Source organism: Apodemus sylvaticus, chromosome 21 (genome assembly GCF_947179515.1).
Source record: "Apodemus sylvaticus chromosome 21, mApoSyl1.1, whole genome shotgun sequence".
Lineage (NCBI taxonomy): Eukaryota > Metazoa > Chordata > Mammalia > Rodentia > Muridae > Apodemus > Apodemus sylvaticus.
In genome coordinates, this window is record NC_067492.1 from 37,417,151 (window position 1) to 37,435,576 (window position 18,426).

At 48.4% G+C, this 18,426-nt stretch overlaps 1 protein-coding gene across 1 annotated transcript in view; it reads right to left on the reverse strand.

Moving 5' to 3' along the window:
- Slc6a2 (solute carrier family 6 member 2) overlaps nt 1-18,107 on the reverse strand; it is a 38,664-nt gene extending 20,557 nt beyond the window's left edge. The window contains exons 1-3 of the mRNA XM_052166670.1: nt 17,834-18,107; nt 7,751-7,882; nt 5,949-6,186 (exon numbers count right to left, since the gene is read on the reverse strand). Of these exons, the coding sequence (XP_052022630.1) occupies nt 5,949-6,186; nt 7,751-7,882; nt 17,834-18,107 (644 nt within the window). The remainder of the gene's footprint in view (nt 1-5,948; nt 6,187-7,750; nt 7,883-17,833) is intronic.
- Nucleotides 18,108-18,426: the final 319 nt, after the last annotated feature.

An 18,426-nucleotide genomic window follows, 5' to 3' on the forward strand; every position in this document is an offset into this window, starting at 1 on the left:
ATGTCGGGGAATGGAAGTGAAATCAGCCAGGCTCCCCCAAGCGGGCCCTGTCCCTGGATCCTGTGTGAGCATCCTGACCCCATGCTCACACCAAGCCTTCTGTAGCTCAGCTTTGATCCAGGTTGCACGGTAGAGACTGGGGACTCCAGCATATGTGGAGCTCCCAGGATAGGGGCAGTGAAAATAGGCTCCTGTAAACAGCTCCACCTCAGAGCTTTCTCCCTCTCATGAGGATCCAGTTGCAGAATGGGAGCCATACCCTGAGCCCAGGACATGCCCCACAGAGGGCAGCTGTAGCTATCCTTGCATCTGGGCCTAGGCTTCAGGGAGGAGAAGCAGGTGTCTGCAAAGGAAGCTGAGGAGCACTCACAAGGTTCCACAAAGAGTGCAAACAGGCCAGGCTCTTCTGACAAGGTTGCGAGGAGCCAGGAGAGCACAGGGCAAACTGGCAGCAGGTAGACGGATGCAGTGGTGGACAGGAATGTGAGTATTTGTGAATGATGACTAAAACTTTTTGAGTGACTGAGACCCCCAAAGACACCCACATTCCTCCAACCACCCAGTCTCTGAAGCCCCAGCTCACCTGTTTTGTCTTCATCATGTCTTATCTCCTTCTGCAACAGTCCCCCTGTCTGACTCTTCCTAGTCCTGTCTCTGGTCCCACACCAGACCCCCTTATTCTCTCCCTCTAGAACCAACCATAGAAGATACCAGTAGTTCCCCCAGTCCTGGTCTCTCTTCAGCTCACTAGCTCTCTTAAATCCAATCTGGTCTAACCTCAGACAGATGTAATACATCAGTCTAACCTTGTCACTCTTTCATCTCCAAATAGTCAGAAACTTCATATAAGACAAAACTTCTCACCAGGACAATTCTCCTTGTGTGTGGATCTTTCTGGTTACTATATATGGAGGAAAAGGGCGGTTTTTATATCTATTGAGTAGAGGACAACTATACAGGACAGCGGTTGCCCAGCCCCCACTCCACAGAAAGAATCATCCTACCATAAATTATGCATCTCAAGGTGTCAAGTCCAGCTCCAGGGGACAGAAACAAGCCTTTCAGCATCAGAGAGCCTTCAGAAGCCACCACTGCCAAGTTCTTGCCTCCCTTGTCACATCAGTCTTTTGCTCCAGGCAACAGCAAGATACTTGTCTGCAGCCTTCAGATGTTCCCCTGGCCCTTGGGGAAAGGCTTGGGACTCATGGGACTTTCTGTACCTGTATCCTAAAATACATTTCCCAGTCCAATTTTCAGCCTGGTCAACCTTTGAGTTTCTCTAGTCTTGAATCAGAAGCGGTCCCCTAACTTGTAGCTTTTATTTCCAAAGAGAGAAAGGATGGAAGGTGGGACAGGAAAGGGAGGAGTTGGGAAGAGAAGACAGGAGAAAATAGGGGTGGAGATTTGGAATGGGTGGATGAATATGACCGAGGATAAGGAGTAGTCTGGCCTCGCTCCATGCTTAGCTCTGCCTTGTCTCGTTGTTTTATGGGTAAAATGTAGAATATCAATTGCCATCTGACTAATTTGACTGTTAAATCTTCTCCACTCTCTCTCTCTCTCTCTCTCTCTCTCTCTCTCTCTCTCTCTCTCTCTCTCTCTCTCTCTCTCTCTCTCTCTCTCTCTGGAATCGCCACCAACCCCTGCATGTCTGAAACTTGGGAAAATTCACTAGTGTCTAGTCTCACAACTGAAGCGCCCTCATGCAATGGGACGCCTCACCCTCGTGTGTATCTGAAGATCCAGACTCCAGAGCTGATGATGGAGAAGTAGACCAAGGGTAACCTTCCAGACTCTGGGCTTGGCAAACGTGACTTGGGTTTGTATTCCTTTTGCAGCAGCTTAATGGACGTGAATCACCGCGGAGTGCACCATTCAGATTTTCCAAAGCCTGTGAGCCAATACAGCTCCATTTCTCACTTGACATTTCAGTGTGAAGAGTTACTGTTAGGGAGGAGGGAGAATTCCCTTCCTCCTCAGAGGCATCGTGGGTAAAAATTTTCTATCCTGACACAGTCACTGAAGATGCCCCTTACAGATAAGGATAGACCTTCAGTGGCTTTCAGTTGGTGGGGCTATGTGGCTTCACGCCCAGAGCCTGCAGAGAGCAGCAGATTTGTTCCCTCGAATGGCATGTTCCGTCTGTCTGCCTAAATGAGCAGAAGAAGGCAGCAAACTTGTCCAGGATGCTGGGGGGGGGGGGGGGAGGGCCGGCGAAGGAATCACCCGGCCGGCCTCCACAGGGCTGGCACTGGCTCGCGTTTGCTGGCTCTTTGGAGTTCAATTGTCTTAAAAGCACATCAAACATTTAAATAAAAGGGAGGTGTACTGAACAGAATCCAGAGGCAGCCCATGCCAGTGCTGCGTTCTGGGAAGCTCATAGGCAGGGCCGACTTGAGAAAGAGAAGTCTGAGAGGGGCTCCTATCTACCTGCAGAGACCCCTGCACTCTTGTCCCACGAAAGGAAACCAGGAGCCGGACCTGTGAGACGAGAGTCCTGGGCCAGGTGAAGAGACCCAGCTCTGCCTCAGACCTAAGGCTGGGCCTCACCTTTTTGTCTGACGTTATAGCTCATTTGCACCTCCACAAATGGAGAAGGAGAAGACAAGGCAGGAATTAGATGTGAAAGCATGCTGGAAATAGAGTTCAGGAGAACGATGAAGGCTTCTGGGATGAGGGAACAGATGAGGGAGACAGAGAGGTCTGCAGAGAAGGCTGCTGACAGTCTCCCTGCCTTCTGCTCTCTACTCTAGGCCCCCAAGGCCCATGTAATCTTAGACAGGAATGTGTTCTCTTTCTACCACATTCTGCTCTTGGCTGGGCCTGGAAGAAGCTCAGCTCTACAACAAAAGCAACTCAAGGTCTCATCTCCCTCCTGCTGTGCATCTCTGCGGGAGACTGCTGGCCACTGGGGGAGGAATCAAATATTAACCAGACCAAGATGAGGGGCTTTCTTTTACCATTTTAATTTATAAGAACAACGATTGCCAGGAGCTAAAGAAAAACCAGGTTCTTTTGTTCTGTGAGAGGAGAGAGGAGCATGCTGGGAAGCAGGGATCAGCAGCCCCTCCCTCCCCATCCCCCATCTTTCACTGTCTCTATGTCCAAACCACACTCATAAAATAGGAAGAAACTCCCAGAACCTTCACCCACAAACTCTGCTCCTATGAAGAATGAAGGAGGCCCTAAATTTTCTATGATATGAGATACACACACACACACACACACACACACAGAGAGAGAGAGAGAGAGAGAGAGAGAGAGAGAGAGAGAGAGAGAGAGAGAGAGAGAGAGAGAGAAACAAGGACCTGCAGTGACTAATCCAGGGGCCTTCAATGACTGGATGTTAGGATTCTGGGGAGACGCCAATAAAGGAAGTCCATGCGTCCTGGCTGGACCCAGGCTGGTAAGATCCAGACAGTTGTGACTTCTAAAGCTCCCCAGGTGATTGTGATGTGTAGCCAAGATTTAACTCCACTGTGCTAAGAACTTGGGACTGGGACAAACTCCCTTCTGATGCTCCTTCTAAACAGGGAACCTGGAACAAAGCACTCGCACTCACCAGTTTGTGCTGGTTTCCTCATTCCTAGAGCAAACAACATTTAACTACTAACCAGGTTCGATCCTATTGGGAAACGTCTTAAGCAGGAAGATAAACAACTCAAAATCGTTTCCATGAGTCCCTGAAACTGAGCAGATTCACTAGGCCCCCTCACTGCCAGAGTAAGCAACAAAAGCTGAGAGTTCCTCTGAGACCTAGCAGAACGGAGTTGCCAGGAAGACTCTTGGAGGAGGAAAGCCACAGGGCTCTGAGAGCAGCTCAGCTGCCTGGAAAAAGCAGAAACCAGCTGGTCTACCTGGAACCGGTTTAGAGCAGACTCACTTGGAAAGGACAACGTGCAGTGAGCTCCAGGACCCTGGCTTCTGTGAGTTGTCACCCATGCCGGGGTAGGCTTTCGTGACAGAACTGTCTTTGAGTCATTTCTACTCCAGAGACTAACCCCTCATCCATTTCCATGTAAACAACTCCAATAAATTCATGGCTCAGCAAACTGGACTTTGGTGGTATCCGTACTTTCTTCATTTGTGGGTTTATGTATGACCTAGGCGATAAGTCTACATACGTGTCCCAAAAGCCTCAGAATCTATAATCTGTGTTTCTGTTTAGTACAGTGAGAGGCTTCTGCAGGGGATCACATGGGCCCGGAGGATGGACGCCAGTGGGCTTTACCTGTCCTGGTCCATGTTTTGTGGCCTTGGACTGCCACTCACATGTGACTATGCCATGGTTCAAATGAGGGTCACCCTCCCTGGAGGGAGGAGTTGAAGCTGTCTTCTGAGGATTACAAATGTGCATGCAAGTTAGGGAGACTGAAGATCAATCACTGATTCACCAAGACCCAGCAAGACAGATCAGAGACTGAGAGGCCAACAGGCTGAATGGTGGTTGTCAGGAGCCATTCTCTGTCCTGCTGGTCGGGACAGGTGGTGGCTCATGAGTCAACCACAGACATAATAAATAGTAACGAGTAGGCTGGAGAGAGGGCTCAAGACTGCTCTTCCGAAGGTCTTGAGTTCAAATCCCAGCAACCACATGGTGTCTCACAACCATCCATATCTGACGCCCTCTTTTGGAGTGTCTGAAGACAGCTACAGCGTCCTTATATATAATAAATAAATCTTTCAAAACAAAACAAAACAAAGCAAGCAAACAAACAAAAAAACTGAGTAGGCAGTAAAGGCTAAAAAGTAGGAGAAACAAGATGCTCACATAACCCGAAAGTACCTCTCTCAAAGACACAATTACCAAAGGGAAAATATCCCTATCCAGGAAGAAGCTGGTAGCATCTACCTTTGCCACATTCAAGGTTAACCTCGCCGGTAACAAGACAGATGGACATCATGTCTCCCAGACAAGGCTCGCCGGGGAGAGCGCCAGAGTGCCTCTGTCGTGTGCCCTTGTGGAAAGTAAACATCCTCAATCAGAATGTGAGAAACAGCAAATAAATCCACCTTGACATATATTTCACAGAATCCCTGGCCGGCATCCTCTAAAAGTGTCAAGGTCACGAAACTCAAGGAAAACTCAAAGAAGCCACTCCTGTCGGAGGGGGGCAAGCAGGGGCGACAATTAAATAGTGTTTAACTTGGTGTCAGTTGGGAGATGTGAGTCCGCAGTAGGCCAGCTAACTTTCTGATGTCGAGAGTGCAGAGAGGTTACCCAAGGTGTCAACATTGGAAGCAGGGGAGGGAGTGTCCCACACACGGTCCATACAGCTTTTCTATTTCTGAAATTACTCCAACCAAAATGTCGTATGTATTTTTAACAATGTTTTGTCCATTGCCACCAGCCAGTGCCTCTTATACACACCATAAACACACCATCTCCAGGATGTATATATCTGGTCTGCCTCCCCTCCCCCACCCCCCCACCCCGGACAGGAGCCCCCAGCACAGAGTAGATGGAAGGGAAGCCTCAGGACCAGACAGATGCAGATTCCAGCTCTGTAGCCACCATCTACCAACTAGCTTCCGGATGTCCTCTCAGCTAATATCATCAGCATGTACAGTCACTTCCCTAGAGAGGCTGTTCTCCTCCAAGCTCCCATTCACCTGCATTCTTAGTTTAGGTTCTTAAAGGCAATTACTGCCCCCCCCAAAGTGCCCTTTGTGTCCTACAGGCCATACGTGTCATTTCTTTAGCACCATCCTGCTTCCTGTCTGCAAGCTGACCTACTGGCCCCTCCCCTCCCCTCTCCTGTCCTAGACCAGCGGCACCACCAGGCACTCCACGCACTACCATATCCCCTGTTCTTAACTTGGCATCAAGCCCGCACCTTTTGAACGCTGGCTGCCACGCCCCCATAGCTTGTCTGTGTTATTTCCTAATACCTGGCTCTGCTCCCGCCCGGAGCCTGAATGTCCCCAGTGAAGCACCCGTGACTTACTCATAAAACTCTGCCGCCGGTGTGAACTTGTATTTGGAGTATTTGGTGTGGTCGCCCAGCACCGAGGCGTTGAGGAGTTTGGGGTCAGTACAGTTGGGGCTGTTCCAGGAGTGGCCACAGTTAGTCCAGGGCAGGTTCAGGGTGAAGGAGGCCAAGAGGTAGTAGAGTGACCAGGCGATGATGACATTGTAGTAAAAGCCGACATAGAGGGCAATGAGGATCACAGCATAGCCCACTCCTGTGTGGGGACACAGAGGTCAGGCTTTCCCAGACCCAGCCTTGGAGCTGGCCCCGCCTCACCCCCGGAAGTAGGCTCCAGCCACTGTGTACTCCTGCATTTCTCTTTTTTCTAGAGCATACCATCAGAGCCTCACCCAGGATCTTTTGACACTGTAGCTCTCTTGCTCCGTTTACCAGGTAAACAAAGTGCCAGGGCCTTAAGGCCGTATCTGGTGCTGGTGTATAAATGTGGCAGCTCCCTCGATGCTCAGGCAGGACAACACAGGGGTGTGTTTTCACATCCTCTCTACCCACTGTGGAACTGGCCAGGGCTGGGCTCCTTAACTGGGGACAGGCGCTCTGCCTCCAGCTGATGCTCCTAAGACCCTCTCAGCTTCTCTGGTAATTCCTTAGGCTTAAATCCTTCCCCAGGACCTGTTTCTAGGGCAAGATCTCCTGGCTATATCTCAGCACATGTGTTTGTTGTGTTCCTAATGTTGAACTCAGTAGAATTTAACCTTGTAGCTGCTCACAGCCATCTTTACTAGCCATTGATAAGAATGTACTTGGGAATGAGTCTAACGCAAGAGAAAATAGGCAGGAGAGAGAGAAAGATTCCAGACAGTACTGTTTGAGCACCTGGATCAAAAAGGTGTGTGTGCAGGTATGTGTGACTTGGGCATGCACGTAAGTATACACATATAATATATGTGTGTGTATATGTATGTATACATAAATATGTATGTGTATATACATATATGTATGTGTTACATATGCATGTATGTGTATATATACATTTATATGTATGTATTGTATATACATATATGTATGTATGTGTATATACATATATGCATGTATGTGTGTATATACATGTATATGTATGTGTTGTATATACATATATGTGTGTATGTATGTGTATGTATGATATATATATAATATGTGTATTATATATATATATATACCATAATGAAGCCCATCACTTTGTACCATCTTGAGTTGGATCGCAGGTGACCTAATAGAAAAGATGCTAATCCACATGTTTTGTAAGCCTCTTATGTTAGCCTGTCCTCCTTATGTCATGTGTCCTCCTCACTGCTGAGCCACCCTTCTCCCAGTAGTCTAGGGGATGGAGAGTGGCAGTTGTCATGGCTACTTCCCACAGACCTGTTTTAAATTCAAGTACAAGTTAACCTTACAGCAGTCATAGCAGCTGTGTTCTTTCTAAGGCAGCTTTCTGCTTGAACTTGAAGGCATCTGTGATCAACTTGTCATGCCTTCCATGAAGTGAGAGCAGAGGTGTGTGTACTGAGATCCCTGCTGCCTTTGTATTTCCCATATATAAAAACACTCTAGTCATTTGCTCAACTAGTAGGGCCTAGCCTGGAGCTCGAGTTTCAGGCTACACTGCATGTATCCTAGTATCTCTGTCTAAATTTAAATGGTGGACAATGTTGACATCATCAATGCCCGTAGCCCCATGTGAGAGTTGGTCTACCTTAAATCTCACCTTGGGAGCAGATTCTTCAGGATATACCAAGAAAGACTTTGGAGAAAATATTGGCCTTGCCTCAGGTCACTCCTACCTTTGAAGAAAGGGCAGATCTTCCACACTGTGGCTGCCCCCTCCCGGTTGTACTGCCCCAGAGCCAGCTCCATGTAAAACAGGGGCATTCCAGCGATGATGAGGAACAGCGTGTATGGAATGAGGAAGGCACCTACAAGACAAAGAGGCAACATCAGACCTGCAGGACAAGCACCCCTTAAAGGGCTGTAGTCACCTCTCCACAATAACTGCGAAGATCCTGTTCATCTCCTCATCTGCCCATTTCCCAGGGGATGTTTCATGGTAATAGTTATGCAGAATGCTTGCTTGATGGACATATCAGCAAACATGGCAGTCGTAATGTTGGTAACCATAATAATGCTCATCTGTAGTCAGAAGAGTAAAGTTCGGTGAAGCAAAGGGACAGGGCTGTGCACCCACAGCTTCTCCTGGCCTTCCTTGCACACTGCATGCCATGAAGCCCCACAAGATATAACCTCCACCAAACTCATCTAAACCCAGAAGCTTTCCTTCCATGAAGCTTCACTCTGGAAACTCCCACATAAGGCCAACCTTTCCTTTCCTCAGGCAAGATGACTGAGACCAGACAAGGAGAGACCATGCCTGAGGTGACATGTGGAGAGTCTCAGTTTCTCACACTGGTATCATTGCAAGGCCTCACGTGGCTTCCCCAAACCTAATTTTACTGAATTCCCCTCGGAGAGTCAGAGAAACCCATGAGAAACTGTTGTTATTGGGATCATTGGGTTCCCCTGGGAGACATTGTTAGCCAGAGAAGTCAACACATCCTGATGGCACTTCTGACAGAAGATGGATTCTTCCTCAGGGTTCCTTCTAGTTCATGGGGCTCATCCTGCTGTAGGATGCTGAAGGAAAAGGCTGTTACAAAAGGCCCATAAGAAGGCCACCTGAGGGCTAGAGAGATGGCTCAGTGGTTAAGAGCACCGACTGCTCCTCCAGAGGTCCTGGGTTCAATTCCCAACAACCACATGGTGGCTCTTGATTATCTGTAATGAGATCTGATGCCCTCTTCTGATGTGTCTGAAGACAGCAACAGTGTACTCACATAAAATAAAGACATCCTTTAAAAAGAAGGAGGAGGAGAAGGAGGATGTTCATCTGCTGAGGCAGAGATAGAACATGAAGGGTGTCCTAGGCCACCAGAGGCAATTCTGGTGAAATGAGACATGTCTCCGCGGCATTCCGTGAACTTGGGGTTCTCGGTGTACCATGGCATCCTCAGTGAGCAACATGGGCCATGACCTCTGTCTGGATCATGCCATGACTCAGGGTGGTATGTATGCCAAGTCAGCAGAGTCAAAACTGTATTGCCTTGCCTGGGACAGCCAGCACAAACCCAAACTCCTCCTGGACTTCTGAATGAGGTACTCGAAACGTGGAAACCTCTGACCCATCCACACCAGGAAAATGCGCAAAGTTTCAAGTGTGTAAAGATGACAGCATTGGTGATTTTAACACGGGGATCAGCTACCCCCTCTGGCTAAGCCCCTGATGTGGTGCACACACCATAGAACCTCCTTAGACCCTTAGAGCATTTCCACAGAGCTACCTCTCTACGGAGCACTGCTAACACCATTCTACGGATGGAAACTGAAGCTCTTCACTTACAAAGGAACTGAGGCGAAGGTACGTACGTATTCTCCAGGGTCAGACTCACCCAGTGACTCAGTGTCTGCCTCCGCATGGAAAGCCTGGGGCTCTCAAAGATAAAGGGTGATGTGCTGGTCCTGTCACTGCAAGACTGAGATCCTTCCCAGCCAGAGACAAGCCAAGGGTGGATAGCCGGAAAAAGCACTGCAAATGTTTATCCCGCATGTCGTGGAAGGTGCTAGAATCTGAGTTCAGCTTTACTACACAGAACTCCTCTGGTAGCAAACCAGTGCTGTGATCACTTTCCAGACGAGGAGACTGGGGCTTAGGGTCAAATCAAAGCTTCCATGTCGGGTAAGTGATAGATATAGGGTTTGGGCCCAGATATGGTTGGCTCCTGAGTTCTAGGCCCAACATATCCTGCAGATTCTAAAACATTGTGGTGCAGATAAAGTATATAAATGTGATTAAGATGTGGTAATGGGCTTATTTGAGGATCTGGGACAAGCCAAGCTATCGGGTGTGTTTGTCATAGGCTAACCCAGCACTCCACAATCTGCTGCTCCAAGTTAGAATTCTTTGTAATACCACGTGTCAAGGTCTCCTTTCTTCCACTTAACCTCTGCCTCGACCCCTCTCTCACGGGAAGGATCCTTCTAGCATCTGCTCACATAGCTGACAGGGATAGTTGTAGTAAGTATAGCACTAACAGGAGAAGGACATGGTCTTAGGGAAAGGAACATCCCACTTAATGGGGGCCCAGCATGGGCCAGGCCGCACTAGCTGTGCACGGTATTCATTTAGAACTCTCCATGAAGGCTAAGCAGCACTCTGCAGGCGAGGAAACTGGGGCTTAGAGAAAAGCAAGCTGCTTCTTCACACCAGGAAACATTTACAGCTTAGATTCAAAGCTTGATTTTCCTGGGTCCAACTCTGCTGTCATATGCTATAACCTGTGGGAACCCAGAGCTGGTGCCAAAGTAGAAAGCTTGGTCCTAAAACAACCGACTAAGTCTGAAGACTAAAGTCAGTGCCCCAAGGGAAATCAGGGGTGAGGGAGGGGGTGGGAGGGAAGAGCCAGATATCAGTGCTCAGAGGGTGGTTCTAAGATTTGCCAATCTAGGGGCCCGGAAAGAAGGCTCAGTGGTTAAGAGCACTGAGTGCTCTTCCAGAGGTCTTGAGTTCAATTCCCAGCAAACACATGGTGGCTCACAACCATCTGTAACAGGATCTGATGCTGTTTTCTGGCATGCAGATATACATGCAGCCAAAGCATTCATGATATCTTTAAAAAACAAAACAAAACAACAACAAAAGATGTTCCAACTGAGGGTCCACTTTAACATGGCCAAGATAAAGAACCCAGTCAATACATCACAGGTCTGTTTTAGCTCATACCCTTAAACTTCCAGATGGTGCCACCAGCCCAGCAAATCACTCAGTTCGAAGCCCATCTCCCCTATACTGACTTCAAGTCACAGTCAAGTGAGAAAGCACAGATATCGATGGGTCTGTGAGAGCCACAGATCTCCACAGGAATGACTCTGATGTGGACCAATGGACATTTCCTGAACTACAAATCCCAGAACACACCAGAATGGTGACACAGGGAATGTAGGAGGGGTTGGAAGGAGGGAATGAAATTATATTTTAAAAATTTAATGGCGACATGGTAAGTATGAACGAAAAGCAGAAAGTATCCATGGGTCAATGTTTCTGCTAAAAGAGGACATTAAATAGCACACTGGTGTGAACTTTCTTACAATAATAATAATAATAATAATAATAATAATAATAATAATAAGGTGTGGCTGAACAGTTAAGAAGGAGCTTCAGGGTAGCTGTGGTAGACTTAGGACACCTCTTTATAACCAGCTCTGCAGTAGCATCTTAGAGCTAAACTAAAGGCTGCTCTAAGGCCTACTAGTCTGAAAGGCCATCACATGCCCTAACATCCTTGTATATCTCCTGTGTGTCCATGCATTGCGGCAAGCCTCACACAGGGCCTGAAAGTCCAGAATCCAGTCATGGCTCTAAAGTGTCTTTGTTTCGTAAGTGCAGGGCTCACATGAACAGACCTGGGAAAACCAGTACAGGATATACACATACCTCTGTAATGGCTCAGCTTCTAGGAGGTCCCCCAAAACATATGACTTCACAGCCTCACACGCTCATATATACTCATGCAATGCTAGAACTAGATCTTTTGTACACAAATGCACATGAAAACACACACACACATACACAAATGCACACACACACACATGCACACACTCACACTCATGTTCACATCATCTTAGAAGAAAGAGAAATGTCCATAGAAGTGCCCGCTGTGAAAGAGACTCTGGCCAAAGGCCTTTGAATAGATCTGGTGAAAACTGAAATGCATACATCTCTCAGGGCCACTGACACTTCCAGATATCCGTCCCTGATAGAGGAACTCCACTGGCAAAGAGGTTCTGGAATTTTCTGTGTAAATGCTGTTTCATCAGGAGGAAAAGCCACCGGCCACTGAGATCATTTGATAGCCTCCTGAGAAGGTAAGGAGATCTGTGTAAAGGTGATTGGGGATAGGGAAGGAAGAGCCACTGAGAGGAATGGGAGGGCCCAACTCTGAGGAACTAAGGTGAGGTCACCAGAGGCTGCAGGAAGAGTAACGTCATCTAGAGCAGCCTTCTGAGGACAGACTTCCTTCAGCATTCTGGCCAAACTGAGCAGTGAGAACTCACAGGATGGTTTCCTGAATATCTGCAGCTCATCTGTGGGCTGTCACTGCCTGAGGCTCCCACCAGGCCCAACAATGACTAGGCCAATACCTAAAATAGCCAGATTTGGTCCCCTGTAGCATCTCAGGGGCTAGTATCTAAGTCCAGCAAGCTACCGAAACTCTTACAGAACTGTGACACAGTCCTCTTGGAGACGTGGCTCAAAATAACAACTCCAGTCACAACTGCTCATGAAAACATATCTCCTTCCTACTTTGACAAAAGGCCTTTATAATAGTTCTGTTAAGGGGTCCCAGTTTGGAATTCTCAGGTCTTAGACTATAGGCCGCATGAGAGGCCTCTGGCACAGGCTGGTGGGCTCTCCTGTCCTGTGCCTGGGTTCTATTCCCTCGAGGCAACACCATCCATTATCCCAGGAAAACCCAGAGCCAGGAATCTGGAGCACGGTTGGGCAGGGGGACAGTGACTCTCTCGCTTTTACGTGACTCAAGCTGACCTCCTGCCTGGGCCTTCATACTCAGGAAAAGCTCCAGTCAAGTAGCACACTGCCCTGTAGAAGGAATCATCTCCTCACAGAGGTCAGTGGGGGCGGGACCACTTCTTTCATTGCAGCACCTCTCCTCACAAGGCCGTGCCTCACCTTGCTTTCCCTCATGGATTCTGGCTCTCCTCTCCTTCCTTCTAATCTCTTTAAAAGGAATAAATCTGAAAGTGTTTCGGATACTCAGAACTATATTACTACACAAAATGTGACCCACACAGAACTGAGTACAATCTCATTTCCACTATTAGCAGGATATATAGTATTGCATGAACATTTAGAAGAACGACAGCAGACTGTAACTCCCTACAGGCACGAGTTGTCTTCCATGCATCTCTGTACTAGGGTCTGGAATTAGCCAATGAGTTTCTCTTGAATAAACCGGTCTCTGTCGTGACTCATATTGAGGATACTATGAATGAAAGCCCAGGGCCTTCTCCAGTGGTCCTAGAATTTAATCCTCACTTAGGCAATTGGGTTAGAGACTACAGAGCAAGATTCTCAGGGACAGTTCTATGTAAGGAGGGGTTCTGCATAGAGAGCAGTGGCCTCCAAACTCATTTCCCTCAGCCCCACCCCCACTGACCTCTGAGAGGAGCCGATTCCTTCTACAAGGGCAGTGTGCTTCTTAATGGAAGCTGTTTCCGAGTATTTTCTTTTCCCCATTAAATCCCACATGGTTGGAAACAGCCCTTCAGATCCTCTTGTCCGGCTTAGGCTAGTGGGAGACTAGAGGATAGACAATGAGCCTGGGTCAGTTCCTTCTGCCTTCAAAGTGGTGTGCACACTCCACAGCTGGGGTAGCATGCTGGCTGGTTCCTTGAGCATGTGAGCTGAAGAACGTGTCACCTGCGCAAGATCCTTTTTGTGGATAGCCCTGTATCCAAACTAGACAAGAAGGTCTCAAGTTGGAAAGCCCTTGGTGTCTGTATCAGCAACCGCCCTCATTCGTGCTATTGAGGATTCCAGGCAGCTGCGTAATAAGGGAAGTATCCTGGGAACGCAGGATTCTAGTATCTCATGCAGAACTGTGGAGCCCGCTGTCCAGTTGAGCAATCTAGAGTGACACGGTCTAGACCAGTGGTTCTCAAGCTTCCTAGTGTCCTCAATCTTCCTTTAACACAGTTCCTCCTGCTGTGCTGACACCCAACCATAAAACAATTTCATTTCTACTTCAGAACTGTAACTTGGCTACTGCTATGAATCGTTATGTAAATTTCTGATATGCAGGATATCTAATATGTGACACACACACACCCAAAGGGTCTGTGACCCATAGGTTGAGAACCACTGCAAAAGACTGTCCGGACACATACAAGGCCCAACTTTTGCCTCCTAAACTGCGGCCTCAAGCTTAAGAAGGAGTTTTTTTTTGTTTTTTGTTTTAACTTATCCTCCCCCTCATCAATTTCTCTTCAGAATAAATCTACTTATTTCAGAATTAGGTCTTAATCCTATACCTGTATTAAATAAGTAACCAGTATCATCAAAAATATAAAAATGATAGCATTTCTATTTTGCCTCTATTATGTGGCATTATCCCAAGTACTTTATCTATACCGTCTGATGTTATCTGGTCCTGTAGAAAGGGCCAAAATTGCCCCCTCTCCTTGCTACACAAGGAAACTGAGGCTTAGAAACACCAGATGACTTGTCCAAGGCCACTTCTCTACCAAATACCGTACTCCGAGTCAAAGTCAGGTGTGCTCAAATCCAAAGCTCCACAGTCACCACAAGATCCAGTGCAGGGTGCTGTCCATGCACAGAGGACAATCCGGGGGTCACTTCCAGACATGCGTACTCAGTCACCTGAATATTTGTTCCCTACCAGGGACCAGCACAGACCCAACCTTGGGTTCAAAGGGAACAATCTGGAAGGCACAGCCTGTCACACCAGCAGCTGGTCTTCAGGAAGATGTTCAGACAGGCTGATCTTTGACAGTAATTCATTCATAAAATATTAGCCAGGGGCATAAGCTATTGGCAACTTCATCATTTCAAAACATTCTCCAGTCTGAGCCAGTATAAACACTCAGACTTGGAGGGTTCTATGTTAACACTGGCACCAAAGAACACAAAGACCCAGGGCCAGGCTGGCAAAGAGCAGGGTGATGAAGCCTGGCTTGTGGACAACTGTAGTCAGGGCACTGGGGAGCAATGAATTGTTGGGTTAACTTAAATGATGTCGCCTTTATACCAGGAATTTTCTTGCCTGGGGTCACAGCGCGTGGTGGAGTTGGGATTTAAACTCAAGTCTTTGGCTTCTCCCAAGATTGAAGAAAAACCTGCCTGCTCGCCCATCTCTGGAGCTGAATTCAGAATTATTGGGGGAGAATGGGCCCCCACAAAGAATAGTCTGAGGTCTCAGCAGAGATCAAGACCTGAGGAGGTAGCTGAGCATCCCCTGGAGCAGGAAGTGGGAGCACTAAATGGAAGTACTCTGTTCTCCCAGAGGACAGACTGGAGGACACTACCCTTCCCCAGGGCAACTGCAAACCTCCTCATCAGCAATGGAAAGTCACTCACAGCAGCCCTTCCCCCTCAGTCTAGCATCCAAGATTTCCACAGCCCAGCCCTAACTTGCCTTTCACCCTTATCTCTCCTGGCTTGCCCTCCAGCCAGTCTGTTCCTCTCCTGAGGAGCCTGTTCCAGGTGGATGCTAAAACGCTGTTTTTCCAAGCCCTCCCTGTCAGGAGCAGCTGACTTCCAACCACAGCTCTCTTCCCTTGAGTCACTGCTAAACAGCCCCTCCTTAAACCTCCATAGCAACAGTTGTTCTCTTAGCCCCTTCCGATGGCATCCTAATGACACTAATAAAAAGCAGCAGCTACCATGTAATGCCGTGCATTACCTAGGCTCTGCATGTGCACTGAAGTATTTAGTTCATATCCGTGTGTGCAGCTGAACAAGGGGATGGCATATGTGAGAGAAGGCTAGAGAGTTTGCCCAAAGTCATACATATTAGAGACTGGAGTCTGCAACTTGCACAGCCTTAACGCTTAGGTTACATGTGTGCAGATGCATGCACATGTATGTACACATCATCATCTCCAGCACGTCACTGTGCTAGTTCCTATAATGTTTCTGACATGGTTTGTGAAATTGTCAATAAGTCTCTGAGAGCTGGGGTTACTTTGTTAATATATTTGTTCAATATAAGTGGGTGGGAACTTTCTACCACGTTTCTTGGATCTGAATCTTATTGGGGATTAAACGCCAACAGTCTGCGCCCTCAACTTTTCTCAGCCTGCTTGGGAAATGGGTCCATAAAAGACAAATTATGGAACAACTCGGGATAGGCCACCGCAGGACCAGTGTGTGCTGGAAAGGGAATGCCAGTCATTTTCAGAGAAAACTTTACATCTGTGACAAACTTGCTGCACTTTGCCCCTAGGCTCCCAACATATTATCCAGCACACAGCACGAGCTTTTCCCAAAACACAGCAGTGGCCAAGTGGACAGTGTCAATGGGAATATCTACTTAGCACACATGTCAAGTTGGCCACCCATGTTGCTTCAGTTTCAACGGGCATATAACCATGGAAAAGGCGTCACACAGCATGGTAGTGAGGACTTCTGGGAACCCTGTTGCAGTCTGACAGAGTGATGGCTCATATATCCAGGTGACCCCCTACAGAGCCTAGCGTTATGTCCTACACTGAGCTAACCCAGAGAAATATTGTTGATTAATGACCCACTGTCTGATGTCTAGGAACAAGCAGTCTCAGACAGTCACTAAGGACATGCAACTTGTCCCCAAGGTCTCCCAATTTGTCACTTGTTCTTCATCTTCCCGCTTGCTACAAATATAGAGTCTACCCTTCCGCTCTTGTTACTATTGGGTCCCAAGGACCAGAATACTCAAGTCTGCCTGGAGTCCCTGGAGGACTGGCAACCACAAAGTAATGAAAAGTTTCACCTTTGGGTTGTGTGTCCTTTCCTTAGCTCACTCTCTCCACGCTCCAGCATCTACAGATGTGAGTACTGAGGCAGAAGAGTGGCAAGGGCCACCAGAGACAGGAAGCACCTCCTGAGAGTCACGACCTTTGTCTTATCTGGAGTATCTAACGGTGACAGACTCATCAGGAAGGGCTCACAGGACGGCTCATCAGTTAGCTCCTCTTCCTTGGTGGGAGCTGATGCTTCTATACCCAACACGATCAACTCACAGCCACCTGCTCTCTTTGGTGGCCACACCCTCTTTCCAAATACTGAGTCGTGTTTATCCCAAAGCAAGCATCTCAGACAGAACACAGAAATAAAGAACTGTTCATCTTGGTTTCTGAGAGTCCAGGCTTCCCACGGTCTCAGACCCCTGTAAATTCTCACCCTGCCTCCAAGTGACTTCCCTTAAATTCCAAGTCAGGATTCCTACATGACGAGGTGGTGCAGGAACAAGCCAGTACCTTCCTTTAGAAGCTCACATCCCTAGGTTCTATGCAAGGCACTCATGAACTTAGATCTGAATAGAGGTGGTGGGTCTGGAGCGGTTTGGCCATGCTAGGCTCCAGGCCCTTCAGAAAGGAGTGTGAGGTTACTCCCATGGGGATGTACATGGCCTCTGGGCTCTCATTCCAGGGCAGATAGGTAAAATGACAGCTCTTTAAGAAGAGGACAAAAGAGCTGTCTGCTGGGCGTCGTCTCCAGGCCCCCATCCTCTGGGCTCCACAACTTGGCCGGAGCTTGCAAAGCTAAAGAGGACCCTCCAGTTTCCCAGGACTCCTGCCTCCAGGTCCAGCTCAGCTCCCTCAGCATCTAGTGTCTGTCCTGATCTCACAAAGGCTGTGCATACTTACCCCTGTAGCCCACTGCTGATCCAAGGGCTTTCATTTTATCCAGCCTAGTGTCTGAGTGCTAGAGTTATCGTCATCTTGTGGTTGGCTGAAACATCCCAAACTCTTCTGGAACCCTTTCAAGAACTTCCCGATCTCTATTCCCCCTTTTCTGCACCGTAGTAGCATTGACTTTGAGTTCCTTGCCCAACCAGATACTCTCTGTTCTGTCCTTGAGCCCCTGTGCGTACTACTCTTCAAAGTCCTGCCTCTATTTCCCTAACAGAAAGCACTCTGATCCTATTTTTCTATGTAGGAGTTCTTTCCTGCACTGTAAATTTGTTCCTGTGTCTTCTCTTCTCCTCCATGTGCACCCCTGCTCCCACCCAAGCCAATGCCACAAGAACAGGCAGCATCCCAAGTCCAAAAGCCTCAGCCAACCCTGCGCTCACCACCACCATTCTTGTAGCAGAGATAGGGGAAGCGCCACACGTTAGCCAGGTCCACAGCGAAGCCCACCACAGACAGCAGGAAATCAATCTTCTTGCCCCAAGTCTCCCGGGGCTGCGCGTCGCTGTCCTGGGACGCCAGGAGGCACTGGACGCCATTGCGCTCTTTCACCACTAGCAGATCGGCAGTTTTGCAGGGCCTCAGGGGCTGCTCGGGCAGCGGGTCCGCCCCACCGAGCTCCGGCTGCACCTGCGGATTCATTCGCGCCAGAAGCATGGGTGCGGCTGGAGAGAGGGACTTCGGAGGCACTGGGGACACACCAAAGTTCTGCTTGTATGAAAGGAGAAAAAGCAGTCAACAAGGCTTGCTGCCCGTTTGCACCAACTGAGACCACCCAGGGGATCCCAGACGTCAGGATCCGTGCGCTGAGCGGACTCCCGGCTTCCTAGAAAAGGAGCGCTTGAGTTGGGAATTTTTGGAGACTAAGGTTATGACGCGTGTCCGACTGGGACAGAATTTATAGGTGGGGACCTCCCCGGTCCGCCCTGTGGGTCGGGCTAAAGACCCCACCAAGATCTACCTGGATCATTCAATG